At 43.9% G+C, this 24,266-nt stretch overlaps 5 protein-coding genes across 6 annotated transcripts; 2 read left to right on the forward strand and 3 right to left on the reverse strand.

Annotated features, from left to right (window-relative positions):
• Positions 1-695: 695 nt before the first annotated feature.
• LOC139347995 (serine/threonine-protein phosphatase PP1-beta catalytic subunit-like) lies at positions 696-6,830 on the forward strand. Its single transcript, XM_070987912.1, has 8 exons — positions 696-780; positions 2,098-2,229; positions 2,458-2,688; positions 2,982-3,086; positions 3,348-3,419; positions 3,836-3,987; positions 4,704-4,838; positions 4,931-6,830. Exons 1-8 carry the CDS (start codon positions 729-731, stop codon positions 5,033-5,035), a joined length of 984 nt encoding a protein of 327 aa, XP_070844013.1. The 5' UTR covers positions 696-728; the 3' UTR covers positions 5,036-6,830.
• On the reverse strand, positions 5,554-10,903 carry bpnt1 (bisphosphate nucleotidase 1). Of its 2 annotated transcripts, XM_070987910.1 has the most exons (10): positions 10,547-10,903; positions 10,088-10,209; positions 9,893-9,997; positions 9,653-9,760; positions 9,422-9,470; positions 8,220-8,297; positions 7,945-8,036; positions 7,675-7,872; positions 7,362-7,467; positions 5,554-7,200 (listed from the first exon to the last, which is right to left on the reverse strand). In XM_070987910.1, the coding sequence occupies exons 2-10, from the start codon at positions 10,205-10,207 to the stop codon at positions 7,049-7,051; spliced, it is 1,008 nt and encodes a 335-aa protein (XP_070844011.1). In that variant the 5' UTR covers positions 10,208-10,209; positions 10,547-10,903; the 3' UTR covers positions 5,554-7,048. The 2 variants fall into 2 exon arrangements, with proteins under 2 accessions (XP_070844011.1, XP_070844012.1); XM_070987911.1 differs by lacking the exon at positions 8,220-8,297.
• Positions 10,904-11,200: 297 nt separating this feature from the next.
• Positions 11,201-12,942, reverse strand: saysd1 (SAYSVFN motif domain containing 1). Its single transcript, XM_070987913.1, has 2 exons — positions 12,522-12,942; positions 11,201-11,890 (listed from the first exon to the last, which is right to left on the reverse strand). Exons 1-2 carry the CDS (start codon positions 12,690-12,692, stop codon positions 11,567-11,569), a joined length of 495 nt encoding a protein of 164 aa, XP_070844014.1. The 5' UTR covers positions 12,693-12,942; the 3' UTR covers positions 11,201-11,566.
• Positions 12,943-12,968: 26 nt separating this feature from the next.
• On the forward strand, positions 12,969-15,351 carry grcc10 (gene rich cluster, C10 gene). The gene is made up of 4 exons (XM_070987915.1): positions 12,969-13,048; positions 13,568-13,621; positions 13,713-13,889; positions 14,206-15,351. The coding sequence occupies exons 2-4, from the start codon at positions 13,570-13,572 to the stop codon at positions 14,343-14,345; spliced, it is 369 nt and encodes a 122-aa protein (XP_070844016.1). The 5' UTR covers positions 12,969-13,048; positions 13,568-13,569; the 3' UTR covers positions 14,346-15,351.
• On the reverse strand, positions 14,794-22,284 carry LOC139347992 (cytospin-A-like). Its single transcript, XM_070987909.1, has 12 exons — positions 21,757-22,284; positions 20,684-20,794; positions 18,644-19,117; positions 17,825-17,898; positions 16,817-17,451; positions 16,649-16,736; positions 16,492-16,567; positions 16,355-16,391; positions 16,091-16,187; positions 15,892-16,008; positions 15,701-15,760; positions 14,794-15,588 (listed from the first exon to the last, which is right to left on the reverse strand). Exons 2-12 carry the CDS (start codon positions 20,721-20,723, stop codon positions 15,499-15,501), a joined length of 1,788 nt encoding a protein of 595 aa, XP_070844010.1. The 5' UTR covers positions 20,724-20,794; positions 21,757-22,284; the 3' UTR covers positions 14,794-15,498.
• Between the last annotated feature and the right edge of the window lie 1,982 nt (positions 22,285-24,266).

A 24,266-nucleotide genomic window follows, 5' to 3' on the forward strand; every position in this document is an offset into this window, starting at 1 on the left:
GCACAGGAATTGTGAAATATTCCATATGTAAGTGAATGAATCCAGATGTTTTGTACATTGTACTCTTTTTTTATTTATTGAGAAAATTAAATTGGAGCAATATTCGAGTTGGTTGATCTATGTTGCAAAGAATAGTGTCGTACCCACTGAAACAATGAGGAGCCCTGCAGGTCCGATGTTTCCCGATCTCTACAGTAAATAAACTTTACATGAACATACTTTTTTTTGTTTTGTTTTAAATTGTTTGATTATAACGTCAGTTGTTCAGGCCCACCACCAGACTGAAATAACTCCAATCATTCGTGGTTCCCACATGATGCATCCAAATAACTTTGGTGGCCCCTTAATTTTTCATCTAGCAAAATCATGAGGTCAAGATATTAATTGACCTCAGCTTTTGAAAAAAATGTTGGTTTGAAAGGTGCTTTATACAAATAAAGCTAAAATTAGGATCTCTTTTTTAGTGTACAATTTTAAAGTGAGTAGTAAGTGGCTGGTAAATGTAGCTGAGTAAAAAAGTGCAGTACAATATTCATCTGAAATGTACTGATAGCAGAAGTAATTTTACTTTTGATCCAAATTGTAGTTAATTTACTTAGTTCCCCCACTGGTGGATCCATAACAGTTTCGTTGTGTTCACGCCTGGGAAGGCATGTCCTGCTTGAGCCTACAAGTCCTCATTCAGGGCCAGTTTCCCCTGGTGCTCTGCCTGTGTGAGTATCAGAAACATGGCGGAAAGCGAGTTGAACGTTGACAGCATCATCTCTCGATTACTGGAAGGTATGGTGGCATTGTGATATTTCGTCTTTCTGTGTCGTTTGTCAAGGAAAAGACCGAATTACGCGCTCTCGGCTGAAACCAGTAACTTTACGATATGTTAAGGATCCTTTTAGCACCTCGCATCCTTAGCTATTTGTGTTGTTCACCAGCAACCCGTAAGCTAACCGTTACGTTAAAAACTCTCTGTTCCAGGAGTAACGTAAACGTTAATGTGATGTCACAGCCCCGAACAGCGACCTATTCGCTAATGTTGGATTGTTCGTGAACGTTAGCCGGGGCACTGTGCGTGAAAAGGGAGAGTGGCGTCAAAATTCAGCTCGCCACTACCAGATAGAGCGATAACTAACATGTTAACCGGCGATACAACTTCACGTTACACCAGCTAAACTAGCCGAGTAGCGGAGTACGGCCAGGTTAAGGTTTTCTCACTGAAGGCGGGACACAATGTACCGAGAAAGAACCGTGGGATCCTGCGGATGTAACGTTAACTGTTAACGTAGCTAGCAAGGGGCTACCTCCCCGGACACACCCCCTTTACATAGGAAATCAGCTATTTCAGATTCACCATTTCTGATGTGCTTCATTCAATTTTGCTATGATATTGTGTTTTATTTCCATCTGTATTCATCATTATTATTAGTCTCTGTATTTAATTTTCTTTCTTTACTCAGGAACATACCAAAGGACTGTCATGGTGTCACTGCATTGCTGTGTGTGTGTGTGTGTGTGTGTGTGTGTGTGTGTGTGTGTGTGTGTGTGTGTGTGTGTGTGTGTGTAAAAAAAAAAACAAAAAACTACTTTACCCACCAACATGCAGTTATGCCCAACATTAAGACATTACTAAACAAGCATGTTGTTTATTCCTCACACAGCGGATGAAGATGCCCTCTAGACTGTTTGTCCTACTTGCACCACACTGCCCTCACACACTCACACACACACACACACTCCAGCTGAGCCAACAAGCTGTTCATTCCTGTACTTGCCAGTTCACAACAACCCGTGTTGACTGGAGTAAATGGCATGTCTGGCCAGTAGCGAAGCAAATGTGCAATGGTCCCCTCAGCTCTCTTCGATGGCACGCCGTGATGCAAATGTACAACAAAAGGGCAGCTAACCCCAACGCACGACTGATACATGCTACCACATCTTATATATGAAAATGCATAGATCTACACTATCTGGCCCATTATATTGAATTTGAAGCATGCTAGGCCTGATCACTGTGATAAGTTCCTGAAAGTCTGGAGTTTAATACTTAGTCATTGCTGTTTAAGGATGGGCCCATGTCGACTGTTGACCTCTCTGTACTTGCAGTGCGAGGATGTCGTCCGGGGAAGATCGTACAGATGACAGAGGCCGAGGTGCGGGGGCTCTGCATCAAGTCCAGAGAGATTTTCCTCAGCCAGCCGATCCTGCTAGAGCTGGAGGCTCCACTCAAAATCTGCGGTGAGAACAGCACCCATCAACATATCTCACTTGATTGAGATTGTGATAGGTTGTTTGCATATGACGTCACATCACTCCTTTGTTGAAGCGAGAAGGAGATGGAGGGCGGGAAGTGATTTTCAACATAGGAAGTGTTGACTTCCTGCCCTCCGTCTGAATTTAACGTCACGTGACTGCAAACCACCTGTTGTGATACCAGTGAAAACTGAGGCGAGCGTGTCCTTCCAGGTGATATCCACGGACAGTACACAGACCTGCTGAGGCTATTCGAGTACGGAGGCTTCCCTCCAGAGGCCAACTATCTGTTTCTGGGGGATTACGTGGACAGAGGGAAGCAGTCGCTGGAGACCATCTGCCTGCTGCTCGCCTACAAGATCAAGTACCCAGAAAACTTCTTCTTGCTCAGGGGGAACCACGAGTGCGCCTCCATCAACCGCATCTACGGCTTCTATGATGAGTGTAAGTTGGAAAACACGCCTGTTGGCCTACTGTATGTTTTGCATTTAGCCAAGGAAAAAACACATGAACGATTAGTTATAAAACTGACAGTCATGCTGCCTGATGATTTATATTTACAGCCTTGAGTTTCTCTTTGTCAAAGCAAGCTGTACTTTCACACACAAACAAAAAAAATGTTCTCATTCTTCATCAAAATGCTGCTCAAGTCTGTCCCTCAGATGACAGAAATATCAAATCTGAATGTGGAAATTCAGTATAATTCAGTTTGTCTGACTCATTTCTTTGTTCCTCAGGCAAGCGCAGGTTCAACATAAAGCTCTGGAAGACCTTCACAGACTGTTTTAATTGCCTGCCCATTGCTGCGATTATTGATGAGAAGATTTTCTGCTGCCATGGAGGTTTGTGAAGTGTCTCTGTTGCGTGTTCGTGGGTTCAAAACAGCAGATTCTGTAACATTAGAATCTGTCAGCATTTAGTATTTAAAGAGTGTTATGTAATATTGAATGCTAGAATATTTTAAGGGAATAATTCGATTTTTTTATATTACATAATTAGTTAAAATATATGAGAAGTAGCTAATGTTCTTGTTTAATGTTCATTCTGACTCACATAGGATTGTAGTGTGTGTCACCAATATCACAATCACCTGTTCTCCTCAGGGCTCTCACCTGACCTACAGTCCATGGAGCAGATTCGACGCATCATGAGACCCACTGATGTCCCCGACACAGGTCTGTAGTCCTGCAGTGTGTCTGTGGAACTGAACTAAAAGGGGACAAAATGTTGATCAGCAGATTTCACAAGCTAAAGAAATAATGCTTTAAGTTTCAAATCAGTCCTTTTTTTTAAAGACCAAAACTGGTACAGGTGATAATTGTAGTCTCAGAGCTTCACAAGAGCTACAGTGTAAAATAAATGAAAATGACATCTTAATACACTTCCAATCTGTGACTGACTGCTTGACTTTCCTGCTGGTGTGGTGCAATGTTTTGACTTTTTATAGACTGTAGACTAGACTGGCCTGAGGAAAGTGTCTGAAGGTGAATCAATGGGATGGTTCAGAAACTACTAACAAAACTGCAGATGTGTGGATACCTGAAGGAGTGCTGCTGTAAACTGTTGTTGTTGCCGTATGATTTTTTGTCAGGCTTGCTGTGTGACCTGCTGTGGTCAGACCCAGATAAAGACGTCCAGGGCTGGGGGGAGAATGATCGGGGAGTTTCCTTCACCTTCGGGGCCGACGTGGTCAGCAAGTTTCTCAACCGTCACGACCTGGACCTCATCTGCCGAGCACATCAGGTAACACCCGTGTTGCTTTGTGACTGAGGGCCACATTCAGAATACGACCGCGGTCGAACACGTCAGAGTACATTTCAGCAAATATAGAATCAGAAATGTTTTTTTTACTTTCATTTTTATTATCATTGACTTCAGTTGAACATATTTATAGAAGACACACTGACATCCTATGAAGAGAGATTCACTTATTTAAGGATTTGTACAGTTTTGTTTATCTTTTGATCGATTACAGATTAAAAAAGCGAAGGCAGTTTTATGTAACGTTAAAATGCACGTAACGAGTAATTGATGTGATAAAATAACCAGAAATTGGCAAATTGCTGCTAACAAATCTCACACAGTTGTCTCACAGTGTATTGCCATGTTGTCCAACCTGAATTCTAATTTAGTCATCTTTGTGCAGCTCAGGTCTCCTCTGTCTTCTCTGTCACGTTTTAGCACTGTATAATTTGAGTGCAATCATGCTTTAACTTTTGGTAAATTAGACAAAAACATAAAACTGTTTTTTTTTTATCCTGCCTAGGGCTGCATGTAATGATTATTCTCTTGATCAATCATTTGAATATCTTAGAAATCTGGATCGTTTTTTTTTTTTTTTTTTCCCCAGTGTTCTGTTTTTGGCACGTTTGCTGTAAAAGAAATGATTAATCAACCACGTAAGCTGGTGTCAGATAATTTGCTGTGGATCAGCTAATGGTTATCCTGCCACCTCACAGGTTGTTGAGGACGGCTACGAGTTCTTTGCCAAACGACAGCTGGTGACGCTGTTCTCAGCCCCCAACTACTGCGGTGAGTTTGACAACGCAGGCGGCATGATGAGCGTGGACGAGTCCCTCATGTGCTCCTTCCAGGTAAAGAACTCTGTGTTTGCTGTTGCACCTTAACGTGAATCCTGATTTATGTGCCGCAGCGTATTTATCGGTACCGTCGTCCTCTCCGACAGATCCTGAAGCCGTCAGAAAAGAAAGCAAAGTACCAGTACGGGGGGGTGAATTCAGGACGCCCTGTCACCCCGCCTCGTACCACTCAGGCACCGAAAAAGAGGTGAGCAGCTGGCCCTGACTCTCCTGCTCTTCCCCCGGCTGGTCTCTGGCCCACGTCCCTGCAGGCTGCCTCAAACACTCCAGCCCTCTCTCAGTAAGCTCGTCCATGTGTAAACAGAATCTCCAGGAGTGTTCTTTGCTTGTTCTGTGGGTATTTTTATGAACGTGTGGTATTTTTTCCATTCCTTTTGATGCCATGGTATGTATTCACTCAGCCCTCACTTCTACTGCTCAGTCCATCCACCGATATTAACACCAAACTCTTGTGGAATGGGCAAGATGTTAAGAAAAGATGCTTCTCTGCCTTCAGATTAACAATGTCCATAGTGGTTTTGTGAATGCATGCACGCTTGTGAGACAAGTTCTTTGCCCTTACCACCATAAAATCCATAGATTCTCCCAGACGACAGAGCCAACTGATTTGTCTGATGTTCATGTAATTAACCTAATTACTGCCACCCCCCTTCATTGGCTGAAGTAGTATACTGCTTAAATAAACAGTTTGGCATTTTGGGAAATACGCTTATTTACTGTTTTTTTAAACTCATGTCTGCAGACTATGAAACTGCCACCAGCAGCCAGCTAACTTAGCTTAGCACAGAGACTGGAAACAGGGGAAAAAGCTAGCATGGCTGTCCAGTAGCAACAAATTCCACCTTCCACCTCTTCAATTACATTTTATCATCTGATTTCTGTGTTTGATCGTTTCAGTCAGGCACATAAACTCTGTAAAACTTGTTTTTCCGCTTTGTTTTTGTGTGGATTAAACAAACAAGATAAACTGTGTTAACTAACAAGTTTAGAGGTTCTTGCTGCTGGATTTTATTACCTTTAGACACAGCTGGCTTATCTGTTTCTAGCCCTTATGCTAAGATAAATTAACCAGACATGAAGTATCGATCTTTCCATACAAGTCTTGACATTTTAGAAATGCACTTAGTCTCCAAATTTTTCCTTGAAGTCACACATTGCTTTGACTTTTAGACTCAAGAATGTTTTTCTCCCTGCTGGGAGGCAGCAGTAAAGTCTTGAGTTTGACAATATGAGTGCAATAAATATTATTAAACACATTTGTAGAAGCCATTAAAGCCTACTTTAAAAAAGGACACAGCCGACATGAGCCGTACCTTTAGCGGGGCATTCATACAAAGCAGACGCTCTACATTAGATCAGAGATCACAGCCTGTTTTTCACAACCAATACCAAGCTCTGAAACCTTTTCACCCCTCACATCACTGGAGGAGCGTTTGTGCTTGCTAAAGAGCAGAATTTCCATTGAGTAATGCAATAGAGTAAAAGTTTCATTTTCAGTTTTGATGTAAACTCAGTGTTTGTGGAAAATGTGGGAGCCAAACATCAGAGAGCACTTTGAGTTTGTGTCCTTCAGTCTGGTGAGTTCAGTGGGTGTGTAGGACAGTAGAGACGGATACGCCAGTGCAAGAGAACAAGGCAGGAAGCGACGCACAGTATGGGACTTTAGAAAAGAGTTTTTCAGTAGATGTCGAGCTCTCACACGCTGAACATCGTTGCACTTCCAGTCACTGCATGACATTGTAAAGAGATCGAACTCATCCAGTGAAGACGGTGGTTGTTGTTCCCACTTGGTGGTTATTGAATGAAGTAAGTCATTTCCAACTCACTAATGAACATTTAACCAATGTATTTTTATTTATTTAAATCTTGCCTTTTGCCTTGTAAATCTATCGGTCATGAAGTTGGAAACAGTATGTTAAGACGTTTTGAGATTTGTACGAGTTTGTTTCAAACGAGTGAAATAAATGGAAGTGCTGTTGAGCCTGCTCTGTTTTCTGCTTGATTGTTGAGTGATGCTGATTGATACAAAAACACCTGTATTTATGTGGCTAAAGTCAAGTTTTTAAAAAGCAGTAGTAGTTAGGACATTCTCACACACGGAGGGCTCCTGCACGTGTGTCCAGGGACTCTCCTCTGTTTGGATTTTAGGCGTTGAGTCTCTGAACCACCGACAGACATGAGTGTGTTTCAGATGACGACAGACCTCAGTCTGACTTGAGGGCCTGCAGCACTGACTGCGGTACTCTGCTGGCGTAGTACTCGTGGTTGCGTAGTGCAGCAAGGACGCCAGCAGAATTCATGTGCTTTACGTTGGCATCATAGCGGTACGTGTTGCCATGTATGTCAGTCAGTTTACCTGCACGAGAAAAGGAATAGACGAGTAAAAAAAAACCCAACATTTTAGACAATGATTCCAAGACCAGCAAACTATCCGTATTGTAACATGTAAATGTTAAATATTAAAAGTACAGATGCTTTCTTTCTAGTCACACGCTTTTGCACTTAAACTGCTTTTACCTCCGACAGCATGCAGGATGGCTTCAGGAGCGCAAGTGTCCCACTTCTTGCATCCTGGACTGGCGAAGACATACGCAGAGGCCCTTCCTTCAACAAGATGGATTATCTGCAGAGAGATGATTCAATAAGCGAACGCTCTTTACACATCGGCAGGCTCTCGCTGATGTCCCGGCAGTCTTATAGCTAGAATATCTTCATTTCCTGTCATGTGCTCCAGGTTTCCAGCCCACTGGCGGACCCCCTGTTCCGTCTGGGGGTTAGGTGGAGTTTACATTTTAACAAGCTCAGGCTGTTAACTCGAAATCCATCTCACCTTGTTTCCAGCGCCACCCACTCGTAGAACTTCATGCGGCTCCATGGCGTCCACGCAGTCCGTCACCACCTTGTTGCTATGGGAACGCGTGGTGGTGATGATGCGTCTGTCACCTGGAACTTCCTGCAGCTGAAATCCAAAGGCGCCCAATCCCGGCATTCCCCACATGGTTCGTCCTAATTCTGCGCCTGGTCCAAGCTGATGAGGAGAAACTTTGAATTAACCAGAGCGACGGCTTTCAGAGACGCGATCGTTTCGCTCGGTCTGTACCTGGTAGTTGTAGAAAGGCTGGTTGATGACACCTGCAATGGCTTTGCCTCCGCAGGCAATACCAATAAGCACCGTCACATTATCCAGGAGCCCTTGAATGAGAAAACAGCAGGATGTTAGCTGGAGGCCACTGAAGGCCATCGGTTTTACTGCGGTTTGTATTTCTGATGTGACCAGTTACATGCAAGTGTCATTATGGTAACCGCATGCTGCACGGAAAGAAAAGAACAGTATCGAGAATGCAATCGTTCTCTCAGTTTCCTGCCTTCCCATACAGAGAGCTGCGCTGTGAGAGATGTACGGCCCTTTGTGTGATATCTGGGCTTCAGCTGGGTGACGGACACACCTCGACGCTGGGACAGCAGAGAGAGGGAGACGGGTAGACGGCAGAAGCAGGGACACACAAGGAAGGAAAAGAAAGAAGTGATGGTGAAGCTCTGAGAGACCGGAGAAAGAAAGCAACCCAAAGACGTCAGAAGTGCAAACAAATTAGAAAGAACTGGCAACAATCAAAAGAAGGATTTGAGCAGTAATGGTTATGTTCACTGAGAGGTGATGAAATAACCAGTCCTGGAACCATCGGCGATTGTCTAACTGTGATTTAACCTCTGAGGACAACAGCTAATGTTTTGGAGCTTCCAGTGTAGCCAGCTGATATGACTCTTTAGTGCACAGGTCAAAGTTCACAGTCCAATAGCAACTCCAAAAAGTTAAATCATCATCAGACAATAGTCGATGGGTTGTGAGATTACATTTCACCCAATGCATTTCACCTCTTTGGCTCTCCATGTGGACTGTTCACCTGCATGCAACCAAAGCCGGCTCAAACCTGATTGGTCAATACTGTGCAGACGGCAAACGGAAACCAGAACGCTTCCAACACCAAAATCTTGTCGCTTGCCTACAGATTGTGCATTCATACGCAGATATCTGTTTCTAAAGATGTGATCGAACAGGCTTTTTTCTGTCCCAATTTCAATAATGCTGACTGCCAACACAGAAGCGAGTGGGCACTGAATCAATAAAACTGATAGCAGCGCACTGACTTTTATACTGACAAAGATGAGATAACTGTATTCAATGTAGCTCTATCACATCTGCCTGATACCTGTGTAATAAGGTCGGTATCAACATCCCCAGTAAACTCTGAAACTGTCAGCACAGCAATGACATTTCACACAATAACTTTAATTACACCAGAAACTATGTTGACTTTGAAAATAAAAGATTACCAAACAAGGTCAAGGTACAGAGTCACAGCACTGCAAAGTCAGAATGAGGCAGCTAATGAAAGTGTTCTTTAATGTCTTTGACACAAGCAGGTAGAGTCACTTTAGTGAGATGTGTTTGCTCAGGGAGTTTCTTAACCAAAAACTGGATAATGCCTCAGTCTGCGTTGAATTAAAGGCAAAAGCATTTGTAGTGCTCACCATTTCACACACATGCGAGAGGCAGGCCGAGTATTTGAGGAGCATACCTTCAGTGTATTCCTTTGTGCCATCGAGGGGATCAACCCACACAACTATCTGAGATTCAGAGAGAAACACTCAGAGGGAATATGTGCACACAGTAAGAGTAAATAGTGTAATCGCTCAACGCCACAGTACATTTTTTACTTGATAGAACTGCACTTGGGAGAGACGGATAACACTATTTTCTACTGAAATGAAAATATTAATTCATTATATTTTTGATCCTATCAGGTTACCTCCTCCTCTTTCAGCCCACTATATTCTGCTGGACATGTCTTCTGAAGGATTTCCTCTGAGTGTCCATACTCAACGAGATCTTCCCTCGGGTCCTCAGCCGGAAGCTCCTAACACACAGGAGACACACGATCAGTCATCAGTCTTTCACTCGCCTTCGATGAAGCCAAATACAGGAATTATCATACAGGGGTGAGTGTCCATGGACCTCATCGTACCAACAGTCTCTCTAGCGTACTCACCTCCTCTCCGATGATGGTGATTTTGGGGAAACGTCTGGACAGTGACGCGCAGATGCTCTGCTGTGCCAGTCTGTCTGCCAGCGTCTGCAGATCATTAGCTCCGGTCTGTGCAGGGGTACATGGAGGAAGCAGAGCAGGTCAGAAACTGGTGACATTTATGCTGACATGTGAAAGCCCAAAATCAGTCTGTCCCACCTTTTCTACGATGCCAAGTTCCCCACTGTGGAGGACCTTCCTCACAATGGACCCCGCCTTTTCAGCCACACTGTAGGCTGAGGCCAACAGCCGCATGACCACAGCAGGACTTCCAGACATCGCTGACAGAGAAACATGTTTGTTACTGATTCAAAATCATGATCAATACCTGAAACTACAGCCTCAAGAGTTGTCTGCTTCTCTCAGTCTAGCGTTACATCTATTTCTGTTTTCATTCACTAACTGTTACGTCTTTTGTTTTCATGTTTATTTACACAGCAATTGCTTTACACTGATAATTAAGTAAAAAGAGCTCGTAAGCGAACAAGCTGCAAACCTCTGCAATACCGGCTAACTAGCTAAAATGCTACTCTTGCTAGCTAGCTACTTCAGAGATATTAATCCAGGAATATCAAGTTAAATATCCACTGATGATGGCGATGTGGGGTGAATACTTACTGACTTGAACACGGAGCAGTAGCCACCAAACAGTTCGGTGTTGACAACTTGAATTTGGGAGATGAAGGAAGTGCGTCAGGACCTTTGACTCAAAGAATTGTCAAGATAGTGACCCGGCAACCCAAACGATTAATAATGAGCTATCGCGGCTAGCAAGATCGCTTGTCATGGCATTCAGTGACAACTGCAGGCAAATGATAGCTTTAATAAATATAAGGAGGAGGTTAACGCGTCTTAAATATGCAGTGGTAGTGGGTTTAAAAACCGGTCTCCCGAGTCTTTTTGGTCCTAACTAAACACAGAAACGAGCAAACCGGCTTTTGACTCTGGTAAATGCTTTTAAGCAAATGCGGAAGTAGGTGGGAGTGATGCCTCCGGGCTGTCCTATAAAAACGGCTCTCTGTGTAAAAGTCATCCGACGGGTCCAAGTGCCTGCCGGTTTTTATTTGAGGGGAAAAGAGACAGATCACCCCAAAGATCCTGGAGATGCTTTACAGCACTGGGTCAAATAAGCTTCACTTTTGAACTCAACCCGCATTTTTTTGTTACACAGTCCTACTGCGAGGTTTGCATTAACATTTCTTCAGTCAGACATAACTTCTTTTCCTGAAACACTTCAGATATCAAGGCCTAGAGACAAGATGAATTACAGCTTGATGCGCAAGAAGTCTTTATTAAACTTATGAAACCGTTCATTGACAGTAAACATTGTTTTTCATATAAATTAAAAGAAGCTTGCTCCGTTGTTTCTCCCAGTTTCACTCCTCAATATCATTCCCATATCTTTGACCAAACCCATGTTGATCAATACAGGAAACTTCAGTTCAAAAAAAGAAAAGGAAGAAAACTTTTCTGATCATAATTTAGAACATGTGATCTAGTACATTGTGCACTAACAGTGATGATTAGTAGACCAATCTCAATTTAATTTGTTATACAAAAATAATAAATTGAAATTACTATATTATTGTAAGTCCTTGAGAATTCCAGAAAAAGATCTGTTTTAATATCACAAGTGCTTTATCTGTTAGCCAGAGGTCTGTAGCCCATCTCTCCTTCGAGCTGCTCTGCAGTGAGAGAGCCCAGCAGAGGCTGACAGTCTGGGTTGAAGACAGAATAAGCGCTCAGCTCTCCAGGCTGGCGGGGAGCGGGGCTCCGGAGTCCTTCATAGAGCCAGTAGAAGAGGGAGATGACGAAGAAAGGCAGACCGAACTCCAGTTCAACAAAGAGACCGAGCAGCACCAGCCACAACAGCACTTTAAGTAAAATAAGGTTTGAGAAGACAAACTGTCTCGAAGCCAGCCACCTTCCCAGAGCGCTGTCCAGCAGCCAGTCACTATGGTCCTGCAGAGAAGACGCAACAGTTCAGTACGTCCACTGCTTACAGTGGGTCTCAGCACAAAATGGGTTGTCCACATGATTGGGGAATGTAGGTGTTTTCAGAAGGGATGATGTGTTACTTGCTGAAGACACAGTTTGACAGAGTTACACCCATTATCTACGGACTTGTGTTAAGAGGAGCTCTCCATCAGACACTGGCTGCTCCGCACGCAGTGTACAAATAATGGAGCCAATTTCCCATTTTATACTGCTGCTGTACTCTGGAACAGTTAACCTTGCATTAAATATCAAGCTGTTAAAAACAAGATCAACTTTCAGAGGTCAGGTATGATGGACCGTTTTCAATATTTTCTGACATTTTATAGACCAAATGATTAATCAATGGAAAAAAAATCATGGACAGATTAATTGTTAATGAAAATATCCGTCAGTTAGTTGAAGCCTTCGTTGCATGTCGTGTCTTGTCTTTTAACATCTTAGGGACATGTTTCACGTGTAAATCAGTCTTTTGTTGTCACAGTCGACTGTGAACAATAAAAAATAACTCTGAAAACACTCATAAAGTTAATGAAAAACCACACAGCTCAAACAGAGATCCATGTGTCACAGCAGCTGCTCATAAATCATAACTCACCTTCTGTGGAGAGCTCTGAGCTGAATCTCTGCTACTTCCTCTCTTCTCCTCTGTCTGTTGACTGTCAGTAGTTGGTGTTGTTTCGGTCTGAGCAGCTGTGTCCACTTCTGTCATTTTACCAGCGTTTTCAGCGCGTCGTCTGGCTCTGAACTCTGCGAGCTTCTGCTCCATCGATACGCCAGAAAGTCCCTTTACACTGAAGTTAGAAGGGTTTACGTGGCATAACAGCTACAAGTATGATTCATAAGAAACTTCCTGATAGCAGCTTTCCTTCAGTAAAGCTTCACACAACGTCCAGTACAAATATATTAACTGTAATTCACTTTAACTTGCACTTTAAATACATTTTGGATCGATGTCACCATGCTACTAGCTTAGCAATGGCAAAGCGTTTGTTTACCTTTTACATCCGCGTCTATCTGAAAGACGGAAGTGGTGTCGTGAAACGCTTCCAACTGTCGCAAAACGGTGTCGGTTTTTGGCACCTTTTCACAGGTCTGCTTCTAGCTAGTTTGTTTTCATCAGTGGTGAGTTTCCAAACCTCTATCCTTCAATATTCAGTGGTTAATGTTTTCCTGGATGTACGTTTTAGCTGCTGTCGCTGTTGGTAATGTTCTCCTAAGCTAACGTTAGCTCACTTTACCTCCTAAGCTATCGACAGAGAGAAAGAAAACGGCCGATGTCTCAGACAAGGAGCCAGCGTCCAGCTAACCCTGCCACAGACCACACTGACTGTCAGGGTTTTTATAGATCTAAGAGTAGCCATGAATTGTGATATGGTCAAATTTCTGGACAAATCATTGAAAATCCATCTATTTTTACAGTTTCTCAGAGCGTCTTCAAGCCAGATAAACTGTCTGCAGATCGACTAATCGTTTCATCTCTACAACTAAGGTTACTTAATTTATTCAAGCAACCCAGAAGAAGACGTGATTGTGTGATAGTTACTTCCGGTCAGCGTGGTGTTGAAGTCCTCTAGTTTCTGTCCTTCCTGGTGGTTTTGTCCTCTGTAATTATCTGAGCACACGTTGTTCTTTTCTCTGCAGACATGGCCTCAGCTCCAGCACAGCAGCCCACCCTCACTGTTGAGCAGACCAGAGGTGAGAAGAGCCGCTCACACGCTGAATCTCCAGTCATATACATACATGCAGTCGAAGCATAGTAACTCTTAATGCTTTGTTTCTTTCACAGTGGTACTGAGTGAGGTGATCCAGGCCTTCTCAGTACCAGAAAATGCTGCGAGGATGGAGGAGGCTCGAGAAAGTGCCTGCAATGACATGGGCAAGATGCTGCAGCTTGTGCTCCCCGTGGCCACCCAGATTCAGCAAGAGGTCATCAAAGCATACGGCTTCAACAATGAAGGAGAGGGTGAGCACAACGCCAAATTTAAGGCGAGAAAATGCCTTAAAGTATGCATAAGTGTAGTTGATAGCTTCCTGTATTCTAATGGTGAGCCATACAGATGTACTCTGTATGAATCTGTGGCACCAACAATATAAATTCTGCCAAAAGCACGTCATGACTGAATTCATATGAACTCTTCAGAGCAGAGTTCATCACAGTATTCACTGTTCTCACTTTGTCATGATTTGAAACTTAATATCAGGGGTGTGACTGTAATAATATGATGTATATAACATGTCCTTCAGGGTAGATCACACATTTTGTCTCATTGATCTTTCAGGTGTCCTAAAATTTGCCAGACTGGTGAAGATGTACGAAACCCAGGACCCTGAAATTGCAGCCATGTCCATTAAACTCAAGTCTCTCCTCCTGCCTCCGCTGTCAACACCACCTATAGGAGGCGCCATTCCAGCGTCATAGGAATTGCACATTTATATATATATCGGCAAGGTCGCTTTCATCTAATGCTTTGGATCAACATGAACTTACTGTAATTCCAATATCTCGTCTATCATGTACTTTAATTTCTTGAGAAATAATGGAGAGGTCATGGTTTCATGCTCGATACACTAATACGTCCCAGCACACCTCGTCTGCATCATGGTCTCGTTTAAAGCATCCTTGTAAGAACTTGTTAAATTATTGCTTTTTAAATGTATTGGTATTTATTTGCAACATGTTACACTTTGACCATTTTCTAATGTCATTGAACCATAAACATGTCCTTTAATGCTACTTTTTTTTTTTTTTTACCATTGAAACCATTTTTATATACTGTCAGATGTTCTTTTGTTACATATTAAAAAGTTTTCTGTGAATCTGTGTGGTATTAAGGGAGAGAATGTGGTTGGAAAAAAACCCCCAAAACTTCCATATAGATAACTTTATTATTGCAATAAGGCTTTGGCAACAACATCCTCATATGTTTACCATGTTTTTAAAAATACTGAAGCACTTACACACATTTACATATATACATTTCCTCAAAGGCTACTTCCCCTGGACAGACTCTAACGTTCAAGATTAAAATCTGGGTTCACATCTGCCCCCCCCCCCCCCCCCTTTTTTTTCTTTATTTTTTTTGTGGGTTTTAGGTGTGGGTGCATGCAGACGTGCTGATGCTGTATCATGGCAGGAGAGGTTCATAATTAAAAGAGCCAAATAAATATAACAAAAGTGCTCCAGATTCTAGAATCATCCACTTAAAAACACAACATGTTTAATCATAAAGTGCTCATCTTTTTGTTTTTTTTTAAGGGCAAACAGTGCAAAACCAGTACACCCAGCTCCCGGTAACATGTGAAAGTAGTTGAGCAGGTGTTTATATTCTGGACTCTTCCTGTGTCTTGTGCATCATCACCCAGCAGCTATTTGGATCTGAATAGATGGTAGAAAAATAAAAATACTCCAAGGTTCGGTTTCTTCCATCTGGGTGTCGGCAAAAAATCGTTTGTGTGTGACAGAACTGTGCTGATACATAAAATCACATCATAAAATTGAATTGCCTCACAGCTCGTTATGGGTAGAGCCCCCTCCTGTGGTGAACGGTGTTTCAGTCCTTCAGGAGGCAGCTTCACATCTCAAAGTGGCGGAAAATGCTTTCGACGTAACCCAGAACCTTCTGCCAGTCGGGCCCGTCGGCCTTCAGCATCTCCTCCATGCTCTGTCACACAGTCAACACGTAAAAGATTATTAGACCAGTGGCTCATTTTCCGAACGTGTTTTCATCAAAGTCTGCACCAGACAGCAGAAGGGGACGGTTTCAAACATCTCACCAGTGTGGCCGTGATTCCCACGCTCTCTCCTGTCTTAAAAGCGAGGTCCAGATTTTCCTTCTGTGAAAATATCAGAGTCAGAAGCAGCTTTTAAATCTTCAGATACACATTTTTACAGACAACCTTTCAGTCAAGCGCTGTTTGTAGATCATCGCTGCTTTTGTTCTGAGAATAAACAGCATCGGTTGTACCTTGTCTGCTGGGTCGAGGGTGTCGTATGGGATGTGAGTCGGTAAATACGTGTGATAAACGGCACAGAACGCCAAGCCGTCCTCCCAGCTGCTGCTGAAGTTTGTGATCTCAATATTCTGCCACAGAACAGACTCGGTGAAGACAAGCTGTAACTGGTGAACAGGCATTTGTGTCGCCCACCCTGAACTGCTCTCTAACCTTATAACCTTGGGTACGACTCTGGCACCAGCGCAGCAGGGAGTTTCTTCTGGAGCCGCCATGACGCCTCAGCAGAGCACTGAAACCATCCTGAGGTCTGGGAAGGAAAGCAAACGTCAAACTGTTCCAGGCTGGGCTTGAATGTGACTTCACGGCTGACTGGAAAATGCTACTCTGACTCATTCATGCTGAACATTTGGTTTGGCTGCTCTGTCTGATGAGATATCAGCATCAGCAAAGAAAAAGGGCCTAATTCTTACTTACTTGATGAAATCTGAGCTTTGATCCTCATCCTGTTTTCCTGAGAGACAAAAACGGCGCCACAGTCATAAAACTGGATGCTAACTGAGCCGTCTGAACAGCACCATGAAGGTGGTTTAGGAGTGTCGGTCTCAGCTCACCTGTGTAAAAGCTGGACCAGCTGTCTTGCCGCTGTAAAATGCGGTCCATCCTTCTCCGTTTTGGCTGCTCTTCTTTCTGGAAAAGTTGACACATAATTGATCCAGAAATCATGACAGCGTAAAGAACATTTTCATACCAATTCAACAAGCGCTCTACCTTGCATAGCGGCAATGTTGTGCTCGTGTTTTTTGAGGTCCCATTTTCACTGGAGGGGTCAGTTGGGAGTGGGAGACGAGAGAGACTCCTGAAAGACATTTTTGCATGTTTTGTAATGCTGTATTCTTAATAGGAGTGAATGTGACGCAAGCATTCATGTGGACTCACCAAGATCTTTCAGACAGCATCACAATCTTCCTTGGGTCTCTCTGAACTTGTCCCCTTTCTTTCTTCTTCTCCAGGGCAGCCAAACTGCGAAGGTATCCCTCTGCCACCCCTTTCCCCGTCAGCTGCGTGCTCTCTGATCCGTTTGCCTCCTCGGGATCACGAGCCGCATCTTTAGCATCCACCTCTTGATTTGTTTCATTCTCCTCCTTTTGCTTTTCAAAATGTTTAGCTTCAGCATTGTCTTCAGCTTCCTTGGGTTTTTCCCGCACAGCCTTCTGCATTTCCTCCCGCCGCCCCTCCTCAGAGTCCCGTCTCTCTGCCTGTTGATCACAATCTGTTTCGTCTTTCGCCCGGCTTGCGTTCCTCAGAGCTTCCAGCTCGGCCTGCTCCTGCTGCTGCTGCAGGGTGAGTTCACTTAGTTTTCTGCAGACGTCTCTGTGCTCGGCTCTCAGACTCTCCAGCTCTTGGTCCTTCTCCTGTTGCGTGCTGAGGGCCTGAGCCAGCTGCTCCTCCACAGACCTGTGGCTCTCCTGGAGCAAACCCAGAGCCTGCTCCGACTCGACCCGCAGCCGGTCGGCTACAGACACCGCGACCTGCAGGTCACACTGGAACTGATGCCACTCCAACCTCTCGGTCTGTCATGGAGGACAAAAGAAAGAGGATTAAATGGAAAAGAAACAGTGGAATCTTGCTCTCAACATGGCACTCAGTGTCCTCTGGAGTCCTCTCTTACCAGATAAGTATTTGTTTAAATTCAGTACTCTGAGGTACTTAACTGATGTAACTTTTTCAGCACAACCTGGTCTATTTGTACATGTATGCTTTAGTGGTGCAACACAACTTTGGAAATAGTTCTAAAATTAAAATGCTAAAGAAAAAGTTAATTAAAGTTCAACACAATAAGACAATTATGACCAGCCTTTATGTTCAGAGTTGTCAAAATCAAGTTTCCATCGTACAGAAAATACAAGTTTGTGAGGTTCAGGAGGTTTTTATGGTGAAACTCACCCTGAGTGTCTCCTTCAGTGTGTCCACCTCCTCAACCAGCTCATCTTTCTGTGTTATCAAGTACCGGAGCAGCTCTGAGGGATGAGGTTGAGTAAAAACAGGGTTTAACAGAACAAGAAGAGGACAGGCTCATAACATTAATGGCAGATCTGTTTCATTTAGCCATCAGTGAGCCAGTGTGCTACATACCTGGGCTCTGTATACCTGTATATCTACACTGCATGTGGCCAAGAGTTGTATTATTCCCATTTTTGAAAAGTCAAAACGTCTCCTGTGACATCAGTCTGGACTTTATGGTGAAAGAAAAAGTAAAAATTTGCCATTTAAATCATGAAAAACCTTTTTGTGCTTAAAGGAGAAAGTTTTGCTGAAGTAACCCTCATGATGTCGCTGTGATGTCATCAGGGTTATCTCGGTTTGGTCTTGGGAATTTTTGACAGAAAGTCTGGATTACTGAAGGAGGCGTGGAGCAGGAGACGTGCAGGCGAAAGATGCTGTTGAGTTGCATTATGGGAAACGTAGGATGCAGTGTTTTTGAAGCCTGGCCCATACTAATGACTAAAAGTGAGTGTATCTCAGCCTGCTGTTTCCATTATGTTCTTCTTCTTTGTCTCCTACAAACAAATACTAAATCACTGAAGTACTTCTTTAAGTTTTCTCCTCCTCCTCCGTCGCTCATTTGCTTTAACCTTACGCTGAGTTCAGTGGTGAAAAAGCACCCTCGTTACAATACTAAATCACAGTCAAATGAATCTACATCCAAAGAGTCACAGTCTATTTGAAGTGTCAAACAGAAAACAGTGCAGATGGAGGACCTACCTACGGCTCCTGTGGTGACATCAGCGTTGGGGCTCAGGCCTAGTGAGGCCCTGTAGTGCTCCATCAGACTGAGTAAAACCAGGGTCATCTCCTCTCCGGCTCGCTCTGCTGCAGCCTGCGGCTCCAGTCCGCTGTCCCTCTCCTGCCAGCTCTGCTCAGAGGGCGATCCTGTGGACAGAGGCGGGGACGCCGGGCTGCCCGGACTGCTCGCTGCCTTCCCGTGCCTCGCTGCAGCATCGCTCACGTTCGTCTCAGAGCAGGCGACGCCGTCTACGCTTATCACGGCCCACTCTGAGGGAGCAGACAGCTGCTGTGTCCAGTCTGCGATTGGAGAGGCGTTAGAGGGGGTGGTGCTGCCTGCTGGTGATGGTGTCTGTGCCTTATTAGAGGAAGCTGCAGAGGATAAGGCCATGGCAGTCAGCTCTGCCTCTGAGGGCGTGGTTGGAGGCGTGTGGAAGAAATCTAAAGGAGAACCTAAGAGGGGGAAATAAATCGTAAAACAGGTGGGGAGCAAAAGTAAGAGCACATCAGAAGGATAAAAGAGAAAACTGTCCTGAGCCCTAAAATCATCCAATATTAGTGGAAAAGTGTGCTGAATGCAAAGCCCCCCTCTTCTTTTCCTCGATGCAGCTGTAAGCTCTCAGTGTCCGCTCCCTTATTTACTGTCCTGGGCTGACTGATGCAGCAAAAATCCTCGTCCTGGCAGCCAAACACTCACACACTGTTCCCCCATGTGGCAAGATCCAGGAAGAGAGGCAATTTCACCCCGATCTACTACCTAACAGCTGCTCTAGCTGCGACCACGAGGGGATTACATCCATCATCAGTGCTGCAAAAAAAAAACCACGCATAAACATTTTTCCAGGAATTTAGAGTCATTTCATTGATTTTTTTGTAGCAGTTTGGCTTGGTTTCTAAAATGTTGCCTGTCGCTGAAAAGCTATGTGCACAGAGCTGATAGAATGCTGTTGATAGTGCGCACTGGTTGTAAACTCCTGCAGATTTCGGCAGGCTGCTCCGACTCAGATCTTTTCATGCTCTTTCATCCTCCTTGCCCTTGAATGGTAGTGCAGGATTGTGCAGACTCATCATTTCCCCGGCAGCAGCATGTTGTAGTCTGCTCAGCTATGGCAGGGGAGCTATTCTCATCCTCCAGCCTGAGAGCACCTCCTGCATGCTGTCAGCCAAGAGAGGGGAGCACAGGAGCAGCGTTTTAAGCAGCTGTAAGTGAGAATTAAACTGAGCGAGGCTTAATGTCTTAAGAAAACAAGACGTGTGAGGCTGCACAGGGCAATTTCGCACATCGGCCGAGCCAAAGGATGGCTGGCTTTGAACCAAGGGATGCTGAAGGAGGACAGGGGATCTGACGTTGCTGTATCCGACTTTAACCAAATCCTCTGGGATAAAGTTTTCACTGCAAACTTCTGATTCATCACTTCAGGTGTGCCAAGAGATGTTTCTACACAGGAGCTGACGGCAGAATTTCATTGAGACAAACAGGGAGCATCTATAGGATGTCAAGCAGCAGAAATGAGATGATCACCTCGACAGCAGCACCCTCCCTTTGTGATTTAGCCTCATATGCATTTATCCAAAGCATACTGATATAAGACAGCCAAGACAAACAACAATCTTTACACAAAGACTTGTGTAAATGCACTGTATGCACACTGTAAATGAAAATAAACTGGTTCACATTAGCAGCTGTCTGACGGCCTCTTTAGTCTATATGCATGCACCCTGCATTTCTATTCTTTTGTAATGCAGAAGAGTAACAAGCACAAACCTGATGTCATCTTACAAAAGCTTCAGAAAACCAGCTTATTTTCATGTTCTGTCTTGGAGCCAGGAAGACAACAGGCTAAAAATAGTTCATCTTACGGCATAATGACCAGAAGGGTCAGTTCAAGCATGCGTGAGGAAACTGGCCATATGCAGTGCAGCATCTTAAAGACAGTGGTATTCTCTTTAGAAAGAGAAATAGATAACTAAACACCAGCCATTTTTTTGTTTGTGTTGTTTGCCTTTGTCCTTGGGTACCTTTAGTGCTGTGGCTGTCTTTGCCAGTGTGGTTGCCCATGATCCAGCAGGGGTGGGGATCTGGATAGGCCACCCCAGTGTCCTTCACTGTCGTTCGAGGCCCACTGCTGTCTGGATGGGAGGGAAAAAACATAAATCTTCCATGAGAGTGACTCATCGCTGAACTCTTCATCAGTGCAACATGTCAAGAAAAGATACCCATGAGCCTCTTCTTCACGGTCTTGTAAAACTGGAGGAGCCCAAACATTTTCCCTGAGGGTCTTTAAGATTAGCACTTCTTGTTGAACATACAAACACCACTGGTTTTGGGTTAGTCTAACAGTCACTGTTGAGCAGCTCACAGCAGCTGTCTGATTTTTAGAAACCCTCCTCAGGCATTAAGAGCTGACATTTATGCAGCTTTCACATATATTAACAGAAATACACGTTGCAACAAAGAGCCACGCGTGTCTTAAAATGATAACATCCTTTACAACAACGTGTACACAGGCTCCTCTGCAGTGCTGTGGAGCGACATCGCCTGATACATGGCCGATTCTCTCGTAACCAAACTCCAGTGAATAATCTAGCGATTTAAGGTTGCCACGGTCATTACGGGAAAACGCATGCATTAAACGTCACAACTAACCTCAGAAAGTCATGTGTAGCATCCCAAGGGACATTCGGCACGTACATGATTTTCTATGAATCCCTACATATCGAAAATAAATTCGTTTTTTACAGCTGACACTGCTGTCTACTGGCCTCCGCAGATTATTTTACGGCTACCAAGAAAACTAACTCTAAAGCCAGAGCGACTGTTAAATCAAGGTGTTGCTTAATAACCTGTAGGCCGAATTAACGAGTCCTTTCCATCAGTTTGTAAGCTGTGCTGCACAGTCCCGCTTCCAAGGAGCCACGAAGCATTAAACTGTCCGCTTGGCGAATGAAGTTTGGAGTCACGTTTTTCCATTCATGACAATGCTGTGTCGGGGAGAGTGGTTATATTTTATGAAGCTATTTTGGCTGTGGCGTTCGTTGCATCCAAGCAGCGACCCGGCACACACCGTCACCCCCGGTTTCATTCATCCTACCTGCTCAGTCCTCCAGCTGGACGCCCTCCAGCTCGCACCTCGGCTGGCCGCCGGCAGCTTTCTTCTCCCGGTGTCTCGACCTCACCGTCGGGGGGTTGTCTGCTTCCCGTCTCCCAAATTCACCAGAGGACACTGCTCGAGATACAGACAATCATGTTCTCCCGATATCCCATGTTCACCACACAGCCACCATCTCTAAGTTGGGTCCGATTCCCACTAAAATCCAACTCTGCTTCGCCTTTAAATCCAATGCGACAAAAAGCAGAGAAGGAGGCAGAAACAAACTGGTTGCGCAGCAGCTGCACGTTGGATCGACGACATGAGTGTTGTCAGTGGCATGATTCAGTGTTTGAAATGTTTTCACGCTTTGTAGCGATTCACAGGACTAAATGATGTGTAGTGTGTTGAATGACATGGTGGAAAGCAGCTCCGGGACGCAGCACACCAGCTGGAGGTTAATCATCTCCAAACGCAGGTGTGCTGAAACGCAGGTAGCAGGTTACAGCTTCACACGGCCTGGTTTATGTCACACAGCATCTGTCATAGCTCACAGGAGGTGAAAGGGGAAAAAGCCACATTAGCTTTAGCAGGCATAAGTAAGAGGTTTGGGTGAGAACTGGGATTTCCAAGAGTCAGTGAAGAGGTTCCAGTGGGCCCACCTGTGATGTACTGGCCCATACTGGTCAGACAGTCTAACTGCACCAAAACTGAGTGTAACGCAAAGTCATTGTATTTCTCGGTATGGAGGGTCAACAGAGGACTTCTTACGGGTTCTGCAGGCTGAAGAACATCACTGACACCAACAGACATCCTCTCGGTCTTCTAATTGAACTAATGTCGCTGTGTGGAAGAAAATTTTATCCTAAAATTTCATAACGATGAATTCAAATCAAAATCCGGCTGCAAAATGAAAATTAAACTTTGAACCAATAAAATCACACACTGGAGATAAAGGAGTCTGGCTTTGGTGCTGATTTGTGATAAACTGTATGAAGAGTTTTACAGCTGAAAGGAAATTATCCACTTTACATATCAGGCTGACAATGGCCTCTAAATATGTCCCTTTAGGGCACTCATAGATAGATTCAGCAGTGCTATGAAATTATATATATATATATGGACAAGTGGAATATATGTTCAAATCTCTCCTGAACCACGTTTACTTTTTGCATGTCTTTTGGCACACTGTGCAGTAAAGTTCAGCAAGTACAGCAGAGCTGAGGTGAAGTGAAGCTGAGGGAGGAAAAGGCGTCAGGGAGAAAACACAGAGGATGGAGGAATAGCTGAGAGATGAGAGGAGAGCACTGCATGTTGCCAAGGAAGATAAATGTATTCAGATAAAGGTCTTGGCAATGTCATACTCTGACCGACAGAATGTGAATGCAAAACAAATTCAGTGGGTGAACGAGTGCATTTCTATGAGTTTGCTTACAGGAAAGAGAGTCTGGACTCAACTGTTTCAGCACCACGGAGACAGACACAATGAGACTGTAGAGTCTTCTACATAATGTCTAATTTTAATGAAGGTTACCTTTGAACGTTTCAGGACCACGGACAGAGCACAGTGAGGATGATTGTCTCTGGCGCCCTCCAGTGACCAAATTTAGTATTGTCATGAAAGAGGCAGTAATACTTGGATTTATTCTGGAGTCTCATTATTTCTGGAAGGAACAAAAAGCAGTTCTAAGAGATCAAGGTTTTTTTTTTATTTTTATTGTTTGGCAAAAAGGACAAATAGATCTCTTAATTCTTGCCCAAACTGATGGTTTAAAGTGTAAGATTTTTTCAGGTAACTTGTCTGAAGGCTGAATGAAGTTCCTTTGCTAAATTACACATCGTGAAGCTTTAAACATGTTTTTTTTTCGACAATATTCTCAAAACTTCAAAGTCATGCACAGAAACAATGTTTCATTATTTATGCAAAACATGTGTACCCTCATCTTTGTAACACAAAACGCAGCATTTCAGATTTCTCACTTTATTTCTCCGACCTTCCAGACAGATATTATTTTCTTTCCATCTAACTAAAATCTTCTCGCACAGACTGTTCTGAGCGGGTAATCCATAGCAGTGTTTTACTGTTGCCAAAGTTCTGTCATCCATGTTTGCTAACGTTGTAAGTGCAGATTGATCTGCACTGTGTAAAATCTATTTGTCTCTGCGCTGTGAGCAAAGGTTAAGAGATGCAGGCAGTTTTCAGCTCCTGGCTGTTTTCTGCGCTGCACCCACATGAATCCTCAGTGACCTCCACACAGCACCACCCTTCAAATTCAGTTTCTGAGCATTAGAAATCAATCTCACCATGTTTCTTCACACTAATCCCACTCACTTTTACTGCCATCAGCATTGTCTCCACAGCTTAAGGCACTTCAAAACTAAACTAGTTGCTTTTTTTCAGTAAATCCTCTTTTTTGTGTTAAAAACCTTCACAAAAATGATTTATTTATAAATATTAAGACTGAGGAGGGAAACAGAAATGAGCTGATGTCCTCTGGGAGGTGGCTGCAGGT

The sequence above is a fragment of the Chaetodon trifascialis genome, chromosome 19 (assembly GCF_039877785.1).
Source record: "Chaetodon trifascialis isolate fChaTrf1 chromosome 19, fChaTrf1.hap1, whole genome shotgun sequence".
NCBI classification, from domain to species: domain Eukaryota; kingdom Metazoa; phylum Chordata; class Actinopteri; order Chaetodontiformes; family Chaetodontidae; genus Chaetodon; species Chaetodon trifascialis.